Below are 25,748 nucleotides of genomic sequence, written 5' to 3'. Positions count from 1 at the left end.
TCTGGGGAATTCAAAGTGCTTCTAGACCAGCTGTCTGTCTGCATCTCCAACACCCTGCATCACTTCCCAGTGACTGGTAGGGGAACCCAGGCCCACCCACTACACCCAGCCCAGGGACTGCAAGGTGCTGAATATCCTTAACTCCCAATGACTTCAGTATGAGTTGTGTTCAGCACCCTGCAGCTTGGGCCCTCAGGCCCCAATCCTGCAGCAGGATCTGGATGGGAGCAAGATGGGTCCAATCGCAGGATCAGGGCTTCAGGGAGAAAACAAATTCTGTGGATAAGAAACTCCCAGGTGATGCTCAGTTTTAGGATTTTTCCAACTGGGTGACCGAACTTTATGAGGAAAGCTACATAGTTGGCAGCTAAATCCCTGAGCTTGTTCAGAGAACAGGTGTGTATAATGATCCAAATACCCATGTGGCTTATGCTTGTTTTAAAAGGAATTTAATTGGCAAAAGTACAAGGAATAGGAGTATAGTAAGGATTAAAATTGTGCAAAGAGTTAGGAAATAAAGCAATTATTCTCATACATCCTTGACCCCAGTGCCAGTATCGAGCTCTAGTCCAAAACCTTTATTAAGTGGTGGCTTAAGTAGTTTTATTTTTACATAGCTGCTGAATGCCACAGTATCGCTGGCGTAGAGATCTGGGAGTTGCTGAATGGAGGACAGAAATGCTCCAGTGATCCATCTCCTGCACAAAGACCAAGACACAGAGTGTGCAAATACACAAATATACACTGACGTGACGGATGTAAAAATACTTGAAAGTTAATCGAGGCAGATAGCTTTGTTTGGCTTTGAAAACTTTCCATTGCTTTTGAATTGCAGTCTGCTAGGCCACCTATGCAGCTCGTTTCCTGGTTGCTGTTATCAAAGAACAGCTTCAAAATGGTGGTATAATGCAGAAGGCTCAGTCTAACTCCGCAGTCATGTCCTTCAGTACCTGTGCATTTCTAGAGAGGAGCTTGTGCAATGTTACTGGATGCTTTGAAGACAGGAGGTCTATGTTGTCTTGGTTGCCTGAGTGCTGGCCACTCTTTTCTGTACATTCGGTGAGTTTGGAGGGACTTTGCTTTTCATGGCTGTTGGTTTCCTTTGTTTTTGATGACTGCCTGGGAGGGATTTCAACCCCAGCATCTCGCAGTACTTATTGCACTGGTGGAGGGCTTTAAACTGATCAATGAAGGAAATGGCGCAGTTGCCTTTAAACCCTTTGTATCTGCAGCAGTGAAGAAGAACAAAAAGGGGATTTCGACATTTGTTTTTCAAGCCAGGTTTACGGTGTGACTTTGGATTCATAAGTAACACTACAACATTTAATAAGCCTCTTTGAAGGAGAGACGTATTATCCCAATTTTACAGATGGTAAAATGAGGCACAGAGAGATTAAATGACTTGCCCAAGGCCAATCAGTGAGTCAGCTGCAGAGCAGAGAACAAGGCTCAGGAGGCTGGCCCTCAGCCCTGTGTTCCCGCTATAATTTCAATGTGTGGCTAATACAATTGTCAGTTAACAAACTTCTTAGATACATTTATAAACAAAGAAAAATTCCACAGTATAATCTTGATAAAGTGCTTGGGGCACCTCAGATAGAAGAAGGCTACAGAAGTGGGTAAGTGTGATCATTATTGCTCTGAAGGAGTGTCCCTGCTGCTCACACCCAGAGCTAGTGTGCTGGGGACACAGCCTGTCAAGCTGCCCAATGTTGTCTCGTTCCCTTGTGCTCTCTCCATCTCTCTGTATCCATCGGTTGTTGCTTGGCTTAGATTGTAAGCTCCGGGGGGTAGGGGCAGTCGTTTTGTTTTGTTTGTAATCATAGCAGGAGTGTGATCTTTGTCCTGTTGGGATCTGTGCGTGAACCAGTTTATCTGGTAGCATCAAAATGAAAATATCTGAGCTGCAATCTAATATACAGTCCTAATACGTTCTGGGCATTTCATTTCTCTCCCTGGCAGCCTGCCTAGTGCTAATAAAGATGCTGTCTGCTCCAAGAAGAAAAGCCCAATCGCCATATGACGGATGGGCCTGTCGGTTCTAACATGCTTTGTAGAATAAAATTCACCAAAGGAGATAAGCAGGTGGCACAGAAACCAAAAACTATTTTTTAAGGCAGCATGACAGTATCTTTCTCTGTTTACCGCTAACAGCTTCATTTTGCATCTCTATTGTTCCTTTAAGGTGACAGAATAGGGAGGTTGAAATGTCAGGCTATCTGCTTTCCTAGCATCAGTAATCTCACATGAGATGAAAAGGCCACCCGGGAACTCCCATGTGTCAGATCATCATGGAACACACAGTTCCACGGTAGGGTGGAAAAAACTCTTTGATGGATCACACAAATCCTGCGGTTTCTCAAACATACCCAGAAAGTAAGTCATGCTTTTCTGCATACCCGCACTTCACATTGCAGGCTCCATTGCTTCCTTACAGACACACACACACACACATATATAGCTATAGACTTTGTTGCTTTGTTTAATCACACGCACACACACAATCTTGTCTTAAATTATTTTAAACAAATCATTGCAGCCTGGAACGTATGTGGAAAGAAGACAACAAACCCTGATTATCTTGTAAGGGAAATTATTGGTGTCCTTTATGGAGATCAGCTTCAATAGGAAAGGGAAGTCCTGAATTCAGCCTTTTAATTTTTGATATTTTTGGCCATTTTTGTCTTCTTGTGGTGACCTTACAATTTCATCCCCTTCCTTAAGGTTGGAGCTGGTTGAATATTTAAACAAAAAAAAATCTTTTGCGGGAATTGTAGTGAATAAAAGCACTACACTGAGGTTGCTCTTATGTGTGGTGTGAACATACCCATGCCAAGCCAGCTAGGGGAGGATTTATCTGCCTGACAAGTGAATCAGGTGGTGGAGCTGCCCTGCTCTAGAGATGCTTGTCTGGTGGAAGTAGAGAAATCTCCCGCTTGACTCATTTAGGGCCAAGAGGAAGAGTTTATTCCCAGCTCTGAGTAGGCAGTGGCATATATCTGTGCTGCTCCAGGAGGAGCTCCCTAAAGGAAATGCAACTCAGACTTGCCCTCTGAGTTACAATTGCTCCACGATGCCTGTTTGCATACTAGGGAGTATGTTGCATTTGCCCGTGAACTGATCCAGCATATATAACCCACTGGTCTGTATGTATCTGCACCCAACCCAAAGAGGACGTGAGTCTATTTCAGTTCTTAGCTGCAGCTTCAGCTCATGCTGTAGAGACTCATGGTTCTAGGTTTGGAGGCCTCTAGTTCAATCCAGATCAAGGTGATGAACATCACATGTACTTCACCCTGCCCACACCACTGCCAGCCAGCCCTGTTGGCTGATGTGTGTGTGGAGCCCTGGCTTTTCTTGTCCCTTTGCTGGCTCCCAGCATGATTATCAGGCACAGAGTCCATACTCTCCCCCTACACCCTGACTCAGGTTTAGGGTAGCTTGCACCTGGTGCCCCCACTCCTTTACACTCCCTGGCTGTGTAGGTTGCACTCACAATCTAGCCCTATGGCAGATTATAAACAGAAAGGCAAAGTAGCTTGGGGCTCTGTGATGAAATGTTCTCTCGCTCCTGGGGGGAGAGAATAGAGCCAGGACGCTCCCAGACCAAGCCCCACTCTAGAAGCAAGAAGATTCTGCTTCAGTCACATCAGAGGATGGTTCTTTTCACAAGCAAGCCTACTTGACATTGACAAGAGCTTCTCCTTTGGATCAAGCTGAGGATAGCCTTGGGCTCGACTGTGGAAATTGGCCGGGGCAGAGCAGTAACTCATCAGAAAGGGCGTGCCTCAAAGAGACAGTGTTTTGTTTCTCCTTTTGTTGTGTTTTGTTTGTGTCTGAAGGCCAGCCTTAGTCCCCCTTCCAACAGGGGTTTAATCATGAATATTCAACCAAGCTCTGGGTATTTGTGGAAATAAAGGACAAATTCACAGCGACTATTAGTCAACAACAAATAATTCAATGAGTTCTAGTTAAAACCCCTTCACTCTATAGTGGTTCTCAATTACTCTCCTGCATGGTGCAGGACTGTACATGTCAGAGATTCAGGTGCCAGTGTCTGAGTGGATAAAGAGCCTCTGTGATGTAGAGAGCCTTCGGAGAGCATCTGCTTGCTTTAATATTTAAAATATCTTGTTTCCGCTGCAGGACTGAAAGAGAGGCCACATTTCTCTTCTATTAAGCAGGAAGAAATCTAAATGCTTAGGAATCTCCAGGGCCATTAGTGATCTGACAGCTTTCACTGCAATGAATGATAGTTGCTTTTCTTTGTGATTGCTCTTGTAGATGTGTGCAAAATGACCCATTTCTGAGGCATGAATGTGGTGGGTTTTCCTCCTGGCAGACACTGCCTATTTTTCAATTGAGAGGGGGAAACCATTTCCTTTTTCCAGGAAGCCACATTCATGGAAATTATGTTCCTGCTGGTGGGAATTTTTCACATGCTCTTTCCTGCACTCTTCCTTTGCAAGAAGTTTATGCACTTTTCTATACTAGTACCGAGACCAACAGTTTAACAGTTGGAGATCATTTTGTCATGAAAAGGTAGAGTTTAAAAACCTATCCTCTTTTCTCATGAAAATAGAAAAATTATCCAGTCTGTGGGGATAAATTATTAACTCTTATGTCAGTAATGTTTCTCTAGGATCAGTATACACGTCCATTAGCCATTGGTCTCAGAGGACATATTGGAAGGAAACAACCATGAAATTATTTGTTTCTTTAGTCCATTGGTTTAGGCCCAAATTTTCATCAGTGATGATTGATTCTGGGTTATTCGAACGTCGGGGGCCCAACCTGAGACCTTTAGGGCCTGATTTCCCTAGGTACTGAGCACTCACAGCGTCCACTGAGTTCAACTGGAGTTCTGGATGCTCAGCTCTCATTAAAATTACGCCCAACATGTCTCAAATTGGGCACCCAGAAACTCAGGGACTGCAGATGAGTGTCCAGTTTTGTGAAGGTTGGCTATAGTTAATTAGTCTCTGGCTAATGGGAGAATGCGTTCAAAAGAAAATCCAGTGTAATGAATTCAGACTATTTTCCTATTCGTATTTTGTTTCTGTCACTCACTATGCTCCTTTTAAAGAGCAGATCATCCAATCAGGGACCAAAAACAATAGAATATGATCAATTTCATGTCATGAATAGCAGATGCTTGAAGTGAACAATTTGTGAAAACTTCACAAATAAGCCACAGTCTCAGAGTTATTCAGCTGAAATATTCAGCACATACTGAATACGTTCACAGCAAATGGGACTAGGTCTTTAATGAAAAACGAGGCCAATATTTTGTAGAGTTTAAAAAGTTGATGAATACTATTCCACCAGCTTTATTCACAAATCAAATCACACCCATTTCCCTTTTTCTATCATAATTGGCTTTTGTTTGCTCTAGTAACTAGAGATGGGACAAAATCAACCCTGCCCCTCTGATCCAAACACCACCACATTTTGGAGGTTGAGAGGCTTCAAAATCTTGGGCTGGATCTGAATTTTGTAAATGGCCCCTATCTTTACAATGGGTCATCGAAAGCTACCTATTTATCCCTTTATACCACACCCATCACCACAGCCTGTGAGAATTAAATCCTTGCATCTGAGCACCCCCAGCCTTTGGGGTATTCAAAAATCCAGATCCTCAGTGTTTCTATAGAGCTCTCCATCACTTACACATCTAAATGTATCATTGGTTCTGCAAAGTCTTAATAATGACTATAGTCTAGCTGCAGCTTGGCAGGACTAGTGAGGCTAATTCAAACATTCTGCTGCTATTATAGCTTGTGGGTACATGTAATGGGGGAGGAGGTCTGTGTCAGCGAATGGCTTCTAAATTGGAAATGTCCTTATGTTGCTTTCATATGTATTGCATTCAAGAGCACCGAATGACCTTTCCAAGCTCCTGAAAGAATGTTTAATCTGTTGTTTAACATGCCATGTGTTATTAATTAAGTAGCTAGATCACTGATGAATGCAGTTTATGACAAAATCCCTTCATGTTTAGGGAGAAGCCCAAACCAAAACTCCTGAAATCTAAAGGAGTTAGCATTTGGATCCAGATTCAAACTTTGCGGTGCCTTTTCTCTCCACAGTAGGCTACCCCAAAGCTCTCCATGCTCAAAAACATGGAGGAAATTTTAGATTCTACATTTGGCAGCTGAAGCCTTTTTTAATCATCATGGCTATGGGTGTACAAAAGCATATCATGATCTCATTTCCTTCGTGTTTTTTACAAACCATGGCTACTCTTGGAACTTAACATCTAATCTAAAATGTTGGTTAGTAGTCATGAAGCTGCTAGAAATCAGATAATTGTATTTTACTTTTTTTGTTTAAATATAAGAAAGAATTGAGCCAATATCATATTTACAAGAGTTAAGTTGCTGACTTTGGTTCTTCCCAATAGTTAAATGATAAATGTTTTCAAGGTTTGGTTTTTTTATTTCCAGGAAAACTTTGCCCTCTAGTGGTAGAAAATTTATCGCGGCCATTTCTATTACACTTCAACTAATACATTTGTGCTTTTGTGCCTTTTTACTCCACTGATAAAACAGGCATGAGAGATATTCAAAGCAATTACTAATCAGAAATGTGTTTAAATGTTGTAAGCATCTAGTCTCTTCATAACCACTACCAAAGCGGGGGAGATAGAGAGGAGAGCAGACAAATAAATAAATTCTGGACAGTGCAATTCATTGTGGTTCAGACTCTAACTGCTTGGAATCTCTGGCTTATAAAACGATTAATGGCACTGGGCAATGCTAGAAATGTTATGCAGAATATTAATCTGGGCTGTCTCTTGCTAGATGTATTGTACGCTTGTTTTAAAAGTAATACTAGGGAAAATTAAATGAACATAAATAATTCCTGACGTTTGCCCTATCAGCTTTTCTAAATTCATCAATAACAGTTTACAGCATGACATGATAGTATTTTTCAACTTAATTATGTAAGCAGTACAGTGTAGGTTTTATTTTTTTTTTTTTTGCTAATCATAGTCATAGTGTTGTCAGAGTGAATTTAGCTTTTTATTTACTTGCTGAATTGAACAGAAACTCTATGAATAGTCTCCATTCAGCCATGATTCTGGTAAAATTTCCCAAAGTTCAATATAGGCTCAAAGGAATTCGATATGACACCTATGCGATCAATGAGTTCATCTGCCCTGCAAAGGCAGGTTACAGAATTTGCATCGGCTATCACACTGATACATTAGTTTCATTTCATCTCTGTCTTACAGAATCAAAAATATTAGAATCATTATCAGAATTATAACCTAGTATGACTGTGTATGACTGTGTATGCTCTCACAGACATACTGGGTTTACTATCTCACTTGTTTGTTTACATCATATTGCCATTAGCACTAAGCTGTGATGTGGATGAATTCTACCTATTTGTTTTCCCCTGTACATCCCAACATGTTTTAAAATCAATCTGGCAAAAATTAACTCAGAGGCATCCTCCTGGGTAAATGATGAACAATGTGGGGAAAATACAGGACCAGCAAAAAATCTGTTGCCTTGTAGAAATAACATGAGTCAAACAAAAGGACACTAGAAATTTAAATTGCTTAAGACAAAGAGTGTCTATTTGGGGTGATCCTTAGTTCAGATTTCACTGTACATTCTTTGTCTCACCTCATCTTCCTGTCTCTTTGTCTCAGATGGGTTTTCATCAGCATAATTTCCCATAGTATGCTGTATAATAACATTCATTAAAGCCTTCCTATAAATCATCAGGTTCCAGAGCACAGCGTAACATAATTAAAACTTGTCTGATTTCTTTATTTTCTAGATGGATGATGAGAGACTAATTCAAATGATTTCACTCTGGAGCCAATGAAAAAAAAAATCAATGTAAATTTTGAAAAAGTGCCAAGCTAGAAATGTGAAGGGTTTTCCTAGAATATGCTAGGATAGTACAAAGGAGGCTGGGGGGAAAGCATTGTTTTTTTCTGTGTCTCTGGCGTATAGAGAACCACATAGGCAATAAAGATATTTCTCTTTGTACCTATTGCTGTGATCAGTTCTATATTTTATACAGATTTCTTAAGGAAGAACATAACGTAAAGTATCAGAGGGGTAGCCGTGTTAGTCTGAATCTGTAAAAAGCAACAGAGGGTCCTGTGGCACCTTTGAGACTAACAGAAGTATTGGGGGCATAAGCTATCGTGGGTAAGAACCTCACTTCTTCAGATGCAAGATTCAGCTTATGCTCCCAATACTTCTGTTAGTCTCAAAGGTGCCACAGGACCCTCTGTTGCTTATAACGTAAAGTGGTTGTCACAACCATCTACCCAAGAAAGATGCAAGGGAACAGAACTGTGACATCACATACAACAAAGTTAGAGAAAAGAATAGTATGCATTAGTTGAGGAAACAACAGGCTTGTTAAAATAATATTGGAAAGAGTGGTGGTCTCTCTCTCTCTCTCTCTGGTGCAAAATTTCACAGCAGTTATTGTTGGTAGGGTTGGAATTGCTAAACATCTCAGCAGATGAATGACATTTAAAAACTGATAAAAGGAAATTTGTGATTTCCCCATGTATGGTTAATCTGTGGGACTCACTTCTGCAAGATATTTGCGGTCTGGTCTTAGGTTTTAAAGGGCATAGCAGGGCTTAAATAAAGGTTAGACATTTATGTGAATAATATTAATAATAATATCACTCAGACATATTTGCTAGTGTAAATGTGTATGAGGGATAATGGCACCCAGGCTTCTGGAGAGGAGTCAGCAACTAACTGTCTGGGATAGTTGCCTATGTTGTCCATTATGTGGCTTTTACACTTTCTTGTGAAGCATCTGCCAATGTCTGAGATGGGATACTGGATTCGATGGACCATGGGTCTGACCTGGTACGACTGCTTCTGTTAGGGTGACCAGACAGCAAATGTGAAAAATCAGGACAGGGGTTGGGGGTAATAGGAGCCTATATAAGAAAAAGACCCAAAAATCAGGACTGTTCCTATAAAATCGGGACATCTGGTAACCCTAGCTTCTGTGCTCCATGATATAATCTAGAGAGGACAGAAGGCAAGGTCCTGAAACTCTGGAATGCTCCTAAGCCACTGTCACAAGCTGTCTGCCCCTTTAAGGCAACCCAGGCTTGGCCTTGCCTGTGACCAGACAGCTATCCCCAGCTGAGGCTGATGGAGACTCACCTCAGATGCCAGGGAGCAGCGAGAGGACTACTTAAACAGAGCTGTGAACTCAATCTGGGGAGGAGTCCCAGGAGAGAGGAAGAGCATGGGAAGGGTCTGAGGAAATGAGGCTGGAAGAGACCCACAGACAGCAGGTTAGGATCTTGTGGAGGGGCTGTGAGGTAGGGCCTCTAATGACCAGAGAGATCTCTGAGGGAAGTTGTGAGAGTCCCTAGGGAGGGGACAACAATGGGGGAAAACCTGCTGGGAGGAAAAAGCAACAGAGAAGCTCTGCAGGGCTCAGGGATAGGAGCTAAGAAGCCGAGAATGTCAGTGTAGCCTGAGAGGGCAGAAGAATTATTCATTTGGATTTATTGAGATTTACAATTGGAACTTTTGTTACCCTGGAAAGGGACTGAATTCAAAAGACTTTGACAGAGACAGGCCATTGTGGGGCTAAGGAAGTGGGCACTAGAGGTGAAGTCCCCTGCAACATCATGACTTCGCATCAAGGGGTACTAGGGTGGTAAGAGTGACCACTTACAGTCCCAAGGGAGCAAACTTGCTCCATGCCTTCTAGAAGACTTCATAAAAACTCAGTGGGTGAAATTCTGGTCTTATTGAAATCAATGGCAAAACTCCCACTGTATTCATGGGGCCAAGATTTCACCCAGAGTTCCCACTCCCTGACATGGGTTATCCTCACAGAGGGATTAAAGGGGACTGTGTTTTTAGCTGTTATCTTATAGCATACCCAGTAAGTTTAATGAATGACTCTACAGATTAAAAATCAGTAGTACTTTGGGAGAAGTGGAAAATAATTATAACATAAATGGGCTAAGCTTTTTATTTCTGCTGTGGGATTCTATATATTTGTCTCTTAAGAAGGTCTAAAATAATTGCAGAGTCACTTGGAGACAGGTTGCTTTTAAATGCCTTGTGCAGTGTTTGATAGCTCCAAGAGGTTTTTGTCTTTGAGAAGGCGGGCGGGGGGCTGCTTTGCAATCAAATAAATGTCAGCAAATCCTTAAATGCGTTTCCTTTGTGCATCAAGTTACTAGCCTAGATATAGCTGCATTGGACATTCTCCCTCCCTCACATGCCTTGCATGGCTCACAAGAGCACACAGTCAAGCCTGAGAAAACAAGAGGCATCTGAATGTGTCGTGGGAGGAATAACTAACACACAGAGTCTGAAATGTGAGAGAGGGGTATTTATATATAAGACAAGGTGCCACCGTTTTCCAGAAGTGGGAGGGATGTTTAGTTTTAGTATCATCAACTCCATAACTAATAATGACAGTATCTGAAGGCTCCTGACCTTTCTGCCCAGCCCAGGACTCTCTGCCATGCTCAAATCTCTTCCAGAAAACCATTTTATTCTTCAACATGAAACTTAGGAAAAATGTCAAAACAGAAGGAAGTTCTTCTGTCCCCCAGAGGCTTCCCCCTGGCCCCTTTCAGTGCTGAAAGGAGAATGTGCCCTTTTCTTCATTCCCGCTGCATCAAGGTCTACTGCAGGATCCCATCTCTCACCTGCAGCTCCTCTCAGCTGAGCCACTTGCTGATTTTCACAATCACTTGCTCCCTTCCCAGCTGGGTCTGATCACTGAACAGGGCTGGCTGGTCCCAGACCCATGGCACTTAAAGGGCAGACCACCTTGTTGTAGTATCCATCAATCCGTGGCCTCTGCCAACAAGTGCGAGTTGTGGTATGGATGCATTCCATTCCAGGGACATTGTGTGTTTCATAACTGTTCTTCAATAGCCATCAGATAGTAATGGTCACTTATGAGCTGGGCTGGGCTGGCCTTGAACAAGCAACCTAGGCTGGGGCTGCCAAACACTTCAAAAAGAACAAGTGATTTTTGGATGCCTCATTTTTTCGGTGCTCAAAGTGAGGTGCCTTAAGGGGCCTGATCTTCAGAAGGCGATTCTTCAGCACTTCTGAAAATCAAGCCCTTATAAAGTATCTCAAGCTGGGTACACAAAATCACTTTTGAAAATATATCCCATTACCCATCCTCTGAATCATCACGTCTCCCTGATTTTTTCAAATAATTTTGCATTGTGGGTAAGATAGGAACTGAAGTATTAAATATCGACCATTCTATTGATTTGTATTGCATTGGAGATAAAAAAACAAATAGAAAAGAAAATCTTGATTATTATTTGTTATTTTACGAGGAATACCAATGACATCTTCTTTGTTCCAAGATAAAGTGTTTATGAAGAAATTCTGTAAAGCAAAACCTCCAGTACGTTCGCTTTCCTTCAAAGAGGAAAACAAATGTGTTTTCTTGATAGGAAGGTTCCCATTACTATTTTATGAATGCGAGGAGGTTAACACAAATTGCATTGGGATTGTTTTTCCCCCTAAAGTTATGGTGAGACATAAACATCCAATGCACCAACTCCCATCAGGTTTACACTGTGAGGAGTTTGAAGCACAATGCAAATATATTCCATTGAGAAATATGTCTTTCACTCACCCTTTGGCCAATGTTGCTATGCCAACGTCAGTTAACTTCATTCCTACACCTACAAAAAAACAAAACAGTGAGCTTGCATGATACCAGACTTTCTAGGAGTGTCTTCAGATTTATAGCCTTATAGATGCAGCTAGGTATTCTTTATTGATTATAGTTTGTTTCAGTTCTCTCTGTGTAGTTACAATATTTTAACATTCTCCCTGCAAACGTAGGGTTTTTGGTCTGTGCGGTTCACAACACTAGCAGCAGTCAGGTGCATTCCAGTGATTCACAAACAAGGTGATAAATGGAGCTCTAAGGTTTGGGAATGTTTCCTATGCTGGAGGGTAACTGAGAGCCTCACTTTAACTGTGGCATCTTAAAGGGACACCTAATCCAGCATCAGAACATTTACATCTGCAAAGAGATGCATAAGGGTCATTTATTGTTCCTAAGTTTTGGGATTTGGATGTTTGCAAGTGGGGGTGGGGTGGGCTACAGTGTATTCTAATGGGGAACCCACTTTGAATATCAGCAGCATGGCCCAATAATCTTTGCTCTCTGTTTAGTTTTTTGGGTGACCAACAGGTACTAAATTAAACTCTTCACTCAGTGTTTCCAAAAAGCGCTTACCACTTTTACCCCCACTTTTGTTTTACTAGCCATGGGTGGGCAAAGCCTTGCCCTGTGTTGTGCGCTTGTGCTGTGGAGAGATGATGATGCAGGGAGTCTCCTTCTCCCTCAGAGCAGGTGTGCAGGTATAGGGTAGGATACAGATCTAGCACTTCCTCGAGTGCACCGCAGGAAACCAAGCTAATGTGCCTTGCAACATTCACAGCCAAGCCATTCCAAGGGGATGTGGTCAGCAGTTTTGGAGCATGGACAGGGTCCCAGTGGTCCCCCTTTGTGAGGATGCTGCTGTCAGCAGCAGATACACGGTGCTCCTTTTTTGGAGCAGCAGGTAAGAATCAATAGAGCGTATAGCTCCCAGGCTCAGATGCTAACTCAGAGGCTCTGCTTCCTGACTCGAGCATGCCTCATACTCACCAGGCCAGGAGGAGTTTGTCCTATAGGCTTTTCCCTGTTAATTCATTTGCATTTGTTTTTGGGGTTTTTTCAGCCTTCTAATTTGAAAGGGTAGGGGGTGGAAAAATTCCACCTTTCCTTGCAGAACCCCAGCCAGGACTGTTGCTCTATTTATTCCCTCAACAACTTCGTGAACCCACAGACTACTTCTTTAAAGGCCAAATATTTGCACAATGCGGGTGAGCGAGGTACATAATGGTGTCACGGCAGTGTTCTCTAGATATAAGGAGGTCATTCCTTCAGACGTGATCAGGAGCCTGGGTGTGAATTTTTCCATTGGTTTTAAAGACAGATGTTAGATGTTTAAAGGCAAGGCAAAGTGCTGGCACAGGGTGCTGTTTTTAGAGTCTTTTATTTCACAAAGCAGTTCATAAATCCCAGAGTGGTGGGGTAAAAAGCAGGCATTAGTCAGCCTTGTATTGAATGTTCTGATTTACTAAGGTGCATTTGTAGTAAAATGAAATCTCTTAGTAAGAGTGTGAGACTTTTTTTTCTTTCCAGAGTGGTTATTTACAGAGACACAAGCCATGTGAAAACTTCTCCTACTCCAGATTGGATGCCAATTAACCTTTTTAAAGCACTTGCCACAGCAAGCAGCTAATTCATTTCTTTCCTGTGAGTGTGGATCACACACAGAAAGCCAACACAGCACCAGAGCTCACAGGGCTGGCGTTAGAGAGTAGAAAAGAAAATATCAGAAACCTCCCTGCACAGCTTTTATTCTCTCCCATGTGAGATGCCATATCAAAAGGCCGTGTATTATTTTAATTGTTCTAACCCCATATTTGTATTGTTCTCCAGTCACTTTGCCAAAGGCACTTGTAATTAGTATTGATTTTTTTTTAATTATCAGGTGGGTCTCAATGCTTCAATTAGACTAAAAAAGAATATACTTTAGAAAATCCAATGTCCCTATTTAATAATTTGACTGCGGTTCCTCTGGCATAATGCTAGTTCAAATTGTTATTTCAGGCAAAAAAGCTTGTTACAATAAGTTTTTGATAACAGTAATTTACAGATATTTTTATACTGACAGGGTATCATCTAATTAGCTAATTCCCGTGAACAATGTTGTTCTTTACTTGTACTTCAGTAGAGCGTAGGAGTCATGAACCAGGGCCCCATTGTGCGAGGCATTGTACAAACAGATTCATTGGAAGCTGGAGCCATGTGACTTCCTGGTTTGCATAAGAGGCTCAGGTGTGATTCCTGATTCCAGTCTCTCACTACCAAGGCCAGAAAGGACCAGGAGCATTGCAAGGGCAGCAGGCTTAGCACAGCAGCGGGAGCAAGTCAGGAATGACACAGTTAGACTCAGATGAGAGTACCATATGTCCAGAACGGGCTGGAGAGAGTATAACACAAGCCAAACAGTTGGTGGAGCGAGGAGAAATGCTGCCTAGGGTTCCAGAGAACCAGGGCCGGCTCCAGGCACCAGTGAAGGAAGCAGGTGCTTGGGGCGGCCAATGGAAAGGGGCGGCACGTCCGGGTCTCTGGCGGCGGGTCCCTCAGTCCCTCTCTTTCTCTTTGAGCTGCCGCCGAAGTGCTGCCAAAGGAGCAAAGGACTCGCTGCCAAATTGCCACCAAAGAATGGAGCGGCATGATTGAGCTGCCACCGAAGGTCGGCTTTATCTTTTTTTTTTTTTGCTTCGCCGCTTGGGGAGGCAAAAAAGCTGGAGCTGGAGCTGGCCCTGCAGAGAACAAGCTCCCTTCCAAGAGACCCAACTTAAAGCTCCAACTAGGAAACTATTTTAGCTTGTTGAGAGCACAGCCATCGAAACACATCATGGGGCCATTCAGAACTCACTTGTCAAAACATATGCTGTTTTGGGGCATCAGATCCTGCTGTGTGTTACACTCTGTCAGTCCCACCGACATCAGCGTAACTGAGAACTGAAAATGGCCCTCAGTCTGTAGCCTAGGACAAATTATTGAAGGTGAAATTCCTCCTCACGTAGACAACCGACACAAAGACTACACCATTTTAATCTGAATTTTATCCCTATATTAATGTTTAAGTGGTACAATAGGCTTCATGCTATTTCAACCCATGGTTTCTAATACCATCATTAATACCTGTATGGGACAGATTGCCCCTTTTGTCCTCCTGCTGTTAGATAATGTACAGCCAACTGAATGGATGGGTTGTGTGTGCTCAAAGGGTTTCTCATGCCCTAAATTCCTTCTCTTACAACCATTACAAAGCTCCTTTTGACTTCAGTGGGCATATGTCAGGCTCTAAGGCTGTGTCTAGACTACCACTTATGCCAGCAAAACTTATGTCGCTCAAGGGTATGAAAAAATACCCTCCTGAGAGACATAAGCTTCCCTGGCATAAGTACTCATGTGCACAGCATTATGTTGGTAGGAGAGGTTCTCCCGCCGACATAGCTACAGCCACTCATTGAAGTGATTTTATTATGTTGACAGGAGAGCTATCTCCCATCAGTGCAGAGCGGCTACACGAGTGATCTTACAGCTGCATAGGCTGTGCTGCTGTAAGCTTGCTCGTGTAGACATGACCTAAGGCAGCTAATGCCTTTGAGCTGTTAGTGACATGCCACATGTGATGCTCTATGGAATTGTGACACACTTTATATTATTATTATTATTAATACCAATGTTATAAAATTGCAATGAATCGTGCTAGATATGCCGTGTCAGGTATCTGTGAAAACGTTATGATTTGCCAAGTATGATAATCTTATTTATATGCTTGTATCACCTTTCTATTGTGAGTTATAGATATGTCGGGTATATCTGTATTTCCAAACTTGTGCTGTGCAACTGGGTGACACCCCCAGACAGATTGTCATCAGCACTGCCTAGCCTGTTCAATGGCCCATCAAGGGTCATCAACTGTACAATGAACCCGTTGAAAGGAACCAGAGAATACACCTGATGAGTCCGCACAGCAGGTAGGGGCATGCCTAGAACTCTAAGGCTTTTCCTAGAACTCTAAGGCTTTTCCATACCATGTGCTGTGAAGCTTGTGTTTGGTACAAAGGAAGTACAAGCTGCATGGTAAAAAGAATGTAAAAGGCAGCTGCATCATCTCCATTTGTCTTCATTCCTGCTTCTTACCTCTCGAGTAACTTTTCTACAAACTGAAGCCCTGAACAAAGGACTAAATGACTCATCCATGCTGTGGATGTATTCCAGAGGGACTTTCAAGCCGGCAAACTCACCAGTACTGCTAAGAACCTGACACATGCATGCTGAGGTCTTTGTATGTATCTGGGTGCTTTATCATTTAACAACTCTCTTCTTGTTCTTTCTTCCTTTTTATAATAAACCTTTAGTTTTAGATGCTAAAGGATTGGCTGTCAGTGTGGTATTTTGGGTAAGATCCAAACTAATATTGAACTGGTAATGTGGCTGGCCTTTTGGGGTCAGAAGAACATTTTATATAGTGAGCAAAGTTTTTAAATATCTTCTCACTGTACTGGACCTATGAGCTGATTGGGAGCCAGAGAACTGGAATGTAATAAAGGAGGCTGTGTGATTTCTTTTTTCAGCTTCTTGATAACCAGTGTGGGGGATCAGGAGCACAGTTTGTGACTGGTTGGTGAGTTTAACTTCAGTGTTACTCCCAAAACTGGTGGTTATCTGCTCTCCCTTTTGCAGCCTGCCCCGATGTTGGCATTTTAAGGCACACTGGGTCACACTGCTTACGTTGTGTTTCTGAAATAAAGGCTCAAGACAAAATGTTCCAACTTTGGTGCCTGAAGACTGGCATTTAAATCCATATTTAGACACCTAAACATGTGGCCTGGTATTCAGAGGTATGGAGCACCTGCAACTCCTAGTCTGGGTTATAATGCCTAGTAATAATACTGTACTTTACAGGAAACTATGCTTGATGCCATGGGTGGCTTCTATGTTTCAATGACACTGAGAGCTGTGATGGCGGGAGTTTTAACTCCTGTTAGGACTATCCAACAGACAAAAACGGTAGGGACTAGACAAAAAGCAGCCCACTGGCTGAGCGATAGGCCAACAACCTATCCTTGTAAAAGAGCTGAGTTACAGAAACACAACAGGAGAACCATTCTGTCAAACAGCATGATAGACATGGATGGTGGAGCCTTGTGGGTACCGCAGGTGATGTCTGATGGCGTGGGAAGGATTCAGATTCTGAGTGTGGGGATAAAAGGTCAAGAATTAAATACTAGAGCCACAAAAGGAATTAAATTACTCAAGAGAGAGACAGTAAGTGTGCTGGCAGGTGTGCAGTCAGGGCACTGGACATGAGCTGTTCAACAGGAATCTCTCTGGTTTCCATCCAGGGGAAGTAGTTTTATGTGATGAGGTTAGCGAGTGAGAATAACCCATGCCTGCTTGGTGTGGCACTCTGTCCCTTTCTAGTGGCGGCTAGACTAGCTAGAGATTGATGAGCCTTCTACAGCCTTGGCTAAGAGACATGCGTCTTTTAGCTCATGCAGTAGAGGATCATGTGGTAAGTGAGCTACCAGGTTTGATCCTGGCTGCCGATGACTGGGGTCAGTCAGCGTTACATGACCATGCTCAGCAACTTCAATATGTTGAAAACAGCAAAGAATAGAATTGTGCTGGAATGAGGCTCTGAAGGCATATCTACACAGCCTGTGACAGTGAGATTCCTGGCCTGGGGCGACAGACATGGGTTGGTGAGACTCGTGCTAGCGCTCTAAAAATAGCTGTGTAGACAGCGCTTTCAAGTGCACTACCCTCATCCCTAGGCTTCGGAGTCTGAGCTGCTGCCCAAGTTGTAACTTCAGTGCAGATTTTGTAGCTAGCACAAAGCCCAGGCAGGGAGGCTCACTGCCATTCACTCCATACACGTACTGTGAAAGTCTGTCCAGTCACTGGGATACTGAGTGATTGGGTGTCAGGGTGATAGCATGGCAGAACTGTCACATACTGTCACAAGGATCAGAACTCTCACCTTGAAAATCTGTAACGAGCAAATTTCCATTGGTTTTCTCATACAGCCAGTGCTGAAAGGTGCAACACTTCTGACCAGCTTCTGAGTCTTTTCTCATGAAATTTATTTCCTTGCCATCCCGGACAGAATATTTCACAAATTCTCCAATCAGTTCCTCTTCCACGGTTGCATAAGGGATATTATTCTCAGGACGATGAACAAGGAAAATAGGAATGATCCTGAAATCGAACCCAATAAACTTTAATGATCTCAGTCAGGGAACGTGTAAGAGAGACTTTTTGTCCAGGAACAGGCAGTTTCAGACAGTCAGTAGAAAAGATACTAGGGCTGAGTCAAGTTTGATAGTAGGAAACGTTTTGATAGGAATTAGCTCCTTCTATTGTGCAGTGATCTACAAATGATGTAAGTTCTGTTTCATTTACTGGGTCAAATCTAAACCCTTCTGCATTAAGTTTTCAAAGCATAATTGCTAATGCCGTCCCTGTACATTCTGAAAATGAAGGCCTACATTTTAAAAAGTGTTCACTAATTTTTGGGTGCATTGTTTTTATGGTGCCTTTTTGACAACAGAAGTCCTGATTTTTAAAGGTGCTGAGCCCTTTTATCCTCCAGTGGCTTCCATGGCAATGTTATCTGTGATCAGTGTTGATGCACTTCAGTAGGCACTTCTTGGGTTTCTCAATTTGTCCACCTAAAGCCAGAGGCATCCAAAGTTAGTTAGCACTTTTGAAAATTCAGACCAAAACAACTCTTTTGCCAGACAACAAGAGGAGGAAGTGCAATAACTTTTTTTTGAGGGATCATTAGATTCTTAGTACAGACTGGCTCAAGCCAAAGCCTTGGAGCTGAGAATCCCTGAACTCTAGTTGTGTCTAGTTCAGAACTCCTCAGTTGATTCCAGGTGAAATTTCACATGGAAATTCAAAACCAGGCAAAACTCACCTAGTTTTCCAACTCAAAACTTGAGCTAATTTTGTCAAAAGGTTTGCAAAGCCTTCCATGAACGTGGGCTGGGTTTGCCAGACCTTAGGTTCCTTTATGGTTAGGGATGGAATAGATATGAAACTGGTTGCGGTCCAAATCCAGATAAACTGTGGAAGTTTTGCTTTGAGTTATGAAGTCTTCTCAAAATTCCAGTGAACATAAAGTGAAACTGATGAGCTTAGCATGTCTAGCTAGCACATACTTGAATCTGTTGAGGATTCTAGAAACTACTTATCTCACTGCCAACATGAACCTCTTGGTTACCAGAATTCATTGCTGTTGCTGCATCTCGGCTTCTGAGAAGTGCATTGAAACCTCACAATGCGCCTGATTCTGTTTACACTGGAGTGACACAGGAGTGCTCCGGAGGAGTGCCCTGCTACCAGGGTCAGCTCTAGCATCTTTGCCGCCCCAAGCAGGAAAAAAAAAAACCTGCGATTGCAAGTGGCAGCAGCTCTACCGCCGCTTCATTCTACGGCGGCAATTCGGCGGCAGGTTCTTTGCTCCGAGAGGGAGTGACGGCCCCGCCGCTGAATTGCCGCTGAAAGGCCGAAGGTGCCGTCCCCCTCTTCATTGGCCGCCCCAGGCACCTGCTTGCTACGCTGGTGCCTGGAGCCGGCCCTCCCTGCTAGTACAGTGAAGGGTGGCAGGAGAAACCCTAAGAGTAACTCCACTGATGTCACTGGTGAATGACACTGATGCTAGTAAGCACAGAATCAGGCTCCAGTATCTCATGATGATAATTCTATTTTGAAATCAAATGGAGTTTATCACAAGACATCGCCATATTTTATTATACAGCTCACAAGATCTCCAGGCAGTGCCTGTGATAACCAATGTATGGAGCAATAGTCACTGCTTTACAGGAAGTTATGGCAAACCCCAGAGAAGTGTGCTCCTCTCCAGTCACATGCCTTCCTGCATCCAGCATCATCCCTTAAATCGATATGCCAAAATGGTGGTGGTCACACCCAGAAGTATAACTCTCAAGGAGAAGTCCAGTACTTCTGGAAATGGCAGTGTTCAAGGGGCCTGATTCCCAGCATAATTTGGGTACACACAGCTCATATTGAAATGAATTGGAGTGTTGCCCATATAACTGATGGGATACGGAGGCCTGAGATGGCTTGGAGATAGAGCAGATGGGCACGGACCTGGAGAACTCTTCCTTACTGCTCTTTCAGGCCTGGTCTACACTTCATTTTTACTGGTATAACTATTTGGTTTATGGGTGTGGTTTTTATTTTTATTTTAACCAATGTATTTAAATGGGTAAAAGCCCTAGTGTGGAGCAGGAATGCTGGTATAAAGGGGCCTGACACCTGTCCAGTTATTCCCTTTGCCATTTGGGAACAGCTGTACCCTTTTATACTGAATCAACGGTGTCCTCACTAGAAGCTCAGGATGTAAAGATTGCAGTTCTGGAGGAGGAGGATCTTTCTCTCACTTGGTAAAACCTCTCATTCCCTTTACAGGGGTGCTGCCAGGAATGGTATTTGCCTTTAAGGAAAGCGTGTGATACTGAACAAGTTGCTTTAGCAAAGCATTCCAGAGTCTGCATTTTGTGTGATATCAACAGAGCTCATTTGGAAAATTCTTTATAGGCACCAATGTAGTAGTAGCAGCAGCTTGCAGTAAACACCGCAAGACTTATAGCCCTTCCTTACTGCATGGTTTTAAAAGGTCCCATCGAAAAATCCTCTTAAATGCAGTCTCGGGCATGTAGGTCCCTTTACACTCATTTGAGAACCCCTTTCTTTGCTGTGCTTTCCCCCCTAAAACTCAGTGGTGCAGCGTTGCCTGCTTTTATCTCAGAGCTATGGAGAAAATAAAAAACAGTCATGCTGAGCACGCATACTGCATACAGAGTAACCAAATGGAAGCAGTCCAGCCTTCCTCTTTCCTTCTGGTGCTGTATGAAATAGCTGCCACCATGAATGGCACGTATATAAATTATTCTAATTAGTAAAGATGGAAAGAGGTGGTGTGGATACCAAAACCACCTGCTGTTTTGGATAAAGCCAGGGTTTAGCTTAATGTTCAGCTCACTTTGGGTCAGCATATAGCTGTTTTATTTCACTGTTTTCTGGATTGGGATCCAAATAGAATCATCTTTCACTATATATAGAGAGACTACTGGGAAAATAGTTAACTCATCCACTTTAATTTTTTTCAGTGATTCAGATGCAGCTGAAGCAGATATCTTATGTCCTCTACAAGGAGATGGAGACTTAGGCTGCTCACAGGCATGTGAGGTTTATCCTTGAGGTGAGTCATGGACAGGTGGAATTTCAACCATCCTTAGGGCATCTGACTATATATGGTAGCCATACACAGGAACAGCAAATCCTTTGAAAAATATCTGAGATATCTATTGCAAAATTCACGAGGTGTCACTTCCCAACCTGAGGTGCAGCGACGGGTCTGTACTAAAATTACTAATCTGATCTCCACACATAGACAAACCCGCTCTCTACACTGGGACAATCCTTCAATATGAACATCCCAAACATGGGAAGAGTCCAGAACCAGAGCTAAACTTTGTGGCTTAAGCACAGATGGGCTCAAGTGACTTGCCTAAACAGAAGAGACTTAGTACCAGCTTTCAGAAATTCTACGGTTTTTTTTGTTAGGTTTTATTTTTAATTGAAAGCTTTGGGGTCTGACTCTCGTCTCCCACTGGGTTTACACTGGTGTACTTGCACTGACATATATGGATTACTCTTTACATCAGTGTATGTGAGATCGGAATTAGGCCCTTTGCTTCTGAATCTCTGCTACTCACTGGATTTTACTATTTTTCTCTATAATTGGAAGACAGAATCATTCTTACCATTTCATCGTTACCAAGTATGATCTAAGATATGACTGCAGTGGTACCCCATATGTTCTCAGCATGCCTGTTTTTTCTTCCCCAGCAATATTTTCCAGGAGCCAGATGGCCACTGTAGCTCAGAATAATATACATACTCACTCTGGCACTTCTCCAAAGCCTTCCAAAGATTCTGCTTCTGCTGCGTATATCTTGGCATACTCTCTTGCGGTATTTTGAACATAGCATTCCTATATTACAAACAGGAATGCCAATGCAGCGTTACTGAAAACATTTAACACAGCCAGCTGTTTGAAAATTTCAAAGCCAGCTATTCCCACAATGTTTGTTTATGGAGGAAAATGGAGTTTACCTGCATTGCCAGTTTGTAGTTCTTCTGAACAAGCTCATCTTTGGTTTTGGTCCCGTATGAAATAGCAGTGTGCACTTTAAGAACACAGGGATGACCGGGGCTGAATATAGGCACTAGGCCTTGCATCACTTTACTTCGAAATGCTTTCCGGTGCACCCCTTCACCAAAGTGTAACTCTTCCGTTGCAATTCTTCCATGCAGGTTGCCACCAAAATAGCTATCGCTGATGAAGTCTTCTCTGAACATGAGCTGAATGAATTCAATCTCTTCCAAACCTAAACCACAATGAAACTGTGTTCTGTACAGCATCTTTCCATATGCACAGTAAATTGCAAAGAAAGAGACTGTTAAGAGTGAAAGGAAAAGAATAGGGGAAAGAGGTGGAAAGAAGGCTGTTCTGATGGGGAAAGACTGCTGAAGAGAATGCCGAAACACTGTGGAGGGACAGAGAGGGAGTCTCATTGATGGAGTAGAGAGGGAAATAGAGAGCTATTGGGTCCATGAGGTAGGCTGGAGCAAATCCACAATGGATTTTAGAAACAACCAGGGCAATTTTGAACTGGATCCTCAAATGTAGGTGAAGCCACTACAGCTGCTTGAGAACCTGAAGTTGGTGGTGGCAGTGATTTGCTTCAAATTTTTTGTTCCCGTGAGAAGGCAGGAAAGTTGGGCCATTGAGTCTACAAAATACACACACAGCTAGGGTGTGCCCTATTTGCATGTGTGATTGCACACCTAACCTCCCTGGAAATCAGGCCTAATCTTTTTAGAAAAGCCTGAAGATGTGAGTGTGTTGTCAATTCTGCATTAGCTTATTTTACAATTTGAAAAACAATGTTTAAAAATTAACTTTAGATTTCAGATTTCTTCAGTGCAGAAACCTTGTTTACCTGTGTGCTTGTACAGAGACCTGGTTCAAGGAGGTCCCAATCTGGACCAGGTACTACCATAATATACATAATAATAATAGCATCAATAACAATTTTCAGATCAGTCCCAGAGCTCAGGACTTGATGACCTATCGAGTCCTTTCCAGTCCTCCATTTCTATGATTCTATGACTTTTATTCCATAGGTGGTTTTGTGTAGACTCAGGTTCTCCATAAAATATTGTAAAAAGAAGAACAGGAGTACTTGTGGCACCTTAGAGACTCCGCAAAAAGAAGAACAGGAGTACTTGTGGCACCTTAGAGACTAACAAATGTCTCTAAGGTGCCACAAGTACTCCTGTTCTTCTTTTTGCGGATACAGACTAACACGGCTGCTACTCTGAAACCTCTCATAAAATATTGTGTCACATTCATCTGTGGAGTAACTGCATTGATTTCAGTGGGGGTGAAACTAGGCATAAATTTGAACCATAATTTCTCGAACTGTCACCTGTGGATTTTATAGGTTGCACTGAGATGACAAACATCTGCGTAAGTTTGTTAAAACTGAATAATACTGGGGAATTACTGACTTCAATTTCTAAATGTGTGGAATAATGTTACCAAGAAAATACAGACAAAATATCAGAGGAAGAAGAAGCAGGGAAATACAAAAAGAGTAAAAGAAAAAACTGGAGTGGAGAAAAGGGCAAGACTGTAGAGGAAAATGAACTAAAAATTCTACCTGTGTTTCAGATCTCCAGAGTAGGGTGACCAGATGTCCCGATATTAGGGGCTTTGTCTTATATAGGCAACTATACTCCATGCCCCATAGGGGGAAAAAAAAAAGTATCCCAATTTTTCACACTTGCTATCTGGTCACCCTGCTGCAGAGTTACATAGAGTGAGGACTACTTTCATCTCTCTATGTACATACAACTTCTCCTGTGTTAATGAAAAGTGAGAGAAGAAAACCTAAAGCCCTAAGTGGTGCAGTCCAAAGTCTTTCTGCTTGCAAAAGTGACTATCTCCAATTTAGACTATGTAAACCTTTGACTCCCTTTGAAGCAAAGAATGAACAGTGTATGTCTATATACAGTACTCTAATAAAAGGGCTCCTTATCTCCAATTATAGTTTTTTTATCAAGTTATACAGCATTGCTAGATGAAAAGCCCTCCATTTGTTTTAAAGAGGAAGTGAATGATTAATTCTACTCCACAAAGAGAAACAAGAAAAAAATCAACCATCTGAATGAAGTAGTTGACTAGTACAGTATGTTCAGAAATGATAAACCAATTTGCAAAGCGTTGTCTATCTTTAGCACATGCATTGCAAGATGTGCCGGTCTGATTAAATAAAAGATAACACATGGGGAAAATATTCCAGATCTCCATCCTTGCCCTTCTCCTTGGGTAAAGTTACACAGCAGACAACTTGCAAATACCATGTGTTCAAATAGCACTGGAAGATTTTATGCCAGAATATCTTATTGCTCCTCTTTTTTTTCTCCTTCTTTATTACTGTGACATGTTGCGGTGGTATCTCACTAGTTACTGTGTGTGAAGTGGCAGTGCACCAAATGCATCGAAAGTATCTGTCCATTTAACTCAACCTGTTTTATACTACAGGAATTCCATAAAAGGCACAATTCTGCAAACTCCCATTAGCTTTAAGGGGAATTTTGCCTTTATTGGGACAGCAAGGGGCAACGCATAATGGGAAAGAACTGTCAAAGAAATATTGCACTGATGACTGATCTGTAAGGTCTGAAGGCATTTCTGGTGTAAGAGGAAAAGATGATTTATCATGTATTAATGGTATAATGAAAGAGGATTCAGGGTCAAAGCTAATTTAATCTCTGATGAGTGTTGTGTCTCGGGCTGCACCTTGGAAACACTATCATATCATAGGACTGGAAGGGACCTTGAGAGATCATCTAGTCCAGTACCCTGCATTCATGGCAGGACTAAGTATTATTCAGATCATCCCTGACAGGTATTTGTTTAACCTGCTCTTAAAAATCTCCAATGATGGAGATTCCACAACCTCCCTAGGCAATTTATTCCAGTGGTTAACCACCCTGACAGTTAGAAAGTTTTTCCTAATGTCCAATCTAAACCACGCTGGCTGCAATTAAAGCCCATTGCTTCTTGTCCTATCCTCAGAGGTTAAGGAGAACAATCAGACCTACAGATACATAACCATTAGTACCCAAGCCACAGCTCTGGAGCTGAACACCTCTGAAGTTTGGAAAAATTCAAAATCCCAAACCAGATCTGACTGTTGTAACTGGCCCTAACTATAAAATGGGTCAAATGGGCTAAATCCTCTGCTCAGATGCTCCCGAATATTGGAGTGTTTAAACTCCAGACCTGAATTTTAGTGATAAGTGCATTCACCAAGATATGTGATGCATTGTGAATGTTGGCTTAGAATATGTGCCTATGTGATCAAAACCCCCCACCACTGTTAATCAGAGTTTTTGAAAATCAAGCTGCGTGACTTTCCAATACAGATTGACAATGTATATTATGATGATTTTGCTATATGATTAGGTAATCATCCAGAATTACTGTCTCAAGGTTACTGGTCTAGTGGATAGGGAGAAGCTGTTGACATGCTATATCATGATTTTAGTAAGGTTTTTGACACAGTCCCATATGACATTCTCATAAGCACACTAGGGAAACATAGTACTGGTAATTTCATCTAAGCCACAACTGGTTGAAAAAACGTACTAAAAAGTAGTGTTCAATGGTTCACTGTCAAACTGGGAGGACATATCTAAAGGGGTCCTGCAGCGGTCTGTCCTGGGTTTGGTACTATTCAATATTTTCGTTAGTGACTTGGATAATGGAGTGGGGAATAAACTTATAATATTTGCAGATGACACCAAGCGGGGAGCACTTTGGAGGACAGCATTAAAATTCAAATGACCTTGACAAATTGGACAATTTGGTCTGAAATCAAGATGATATTCAAAAAAGACAAGTGCAAAGGACTTCACTTAGGAAGAAAAAATCAAATGCACAAATAGAAGTACAAAATGGGAAATAACTGACTAGGTGGTAGTACTGCTGAAAA

At 42.3% G+C, this 25,748-nt stretch overlaps 1 protein-coding gene across 5 annotated transcripts in view; it reads right to left on the bottom strand.

The window, feature by feature from the left end:
• Positions 1-427: 427 nt before the first annotated feature.
• ALPK2 (alpha kinase 2) overlaps positions 428-25,748 on the bottom strand; it is a 71,006-nt gene continuing 45,685 nt past the window's right edge. The window contains exons 8-13 of one of the 5 annotated variants that reach the window (XR_008445526.1): positions 21,796-22,070; positions 21,585-21,673; positions 17,627-17,844; positions 14,507-14,617; positions 11,635-11,683; positions 1,185-1,226 (exon numbers count right to left, since the gene is read on the bottom strand). Coding sequence is in view for 4 of the 5 variants with exons in the window: in XM_054033027.1 (XP_053889002.1) it covers positions 1,010-1,226; positions 11,635-11,683; positions 17,627-17,844; positions 21,585-21,673; positions 21,796-22,070 (848 nt within the window). In the remaining variant the exon portion in view is untranslated. The other 4 variants (XM_054033027.1, XM_054033028.1, XM_054033029.1 and 1 more) reach the window with 4 other exon arrangements.

This window comes from Malaclemys terrapin, chromosome 6, assembly GCF_027887155.1.
Source record: "Malaclemys terrapin pileata isolate rMalTer1 chromosome 6, rMalTer1.hap1, whole genome shotgun sequence".
Taxonomy (NCBI): domain Eukaryota; kingdom Metazoa; phylum Chordata; order Testudines; family Emydidae; genus Malaclemys; species Malaclemys terrapin.
The sequence above is the reverse complement of the archived record's forward strand: the minus strand, read 5'-3'. Positions and strand labels throughout refer to the sequence as shown.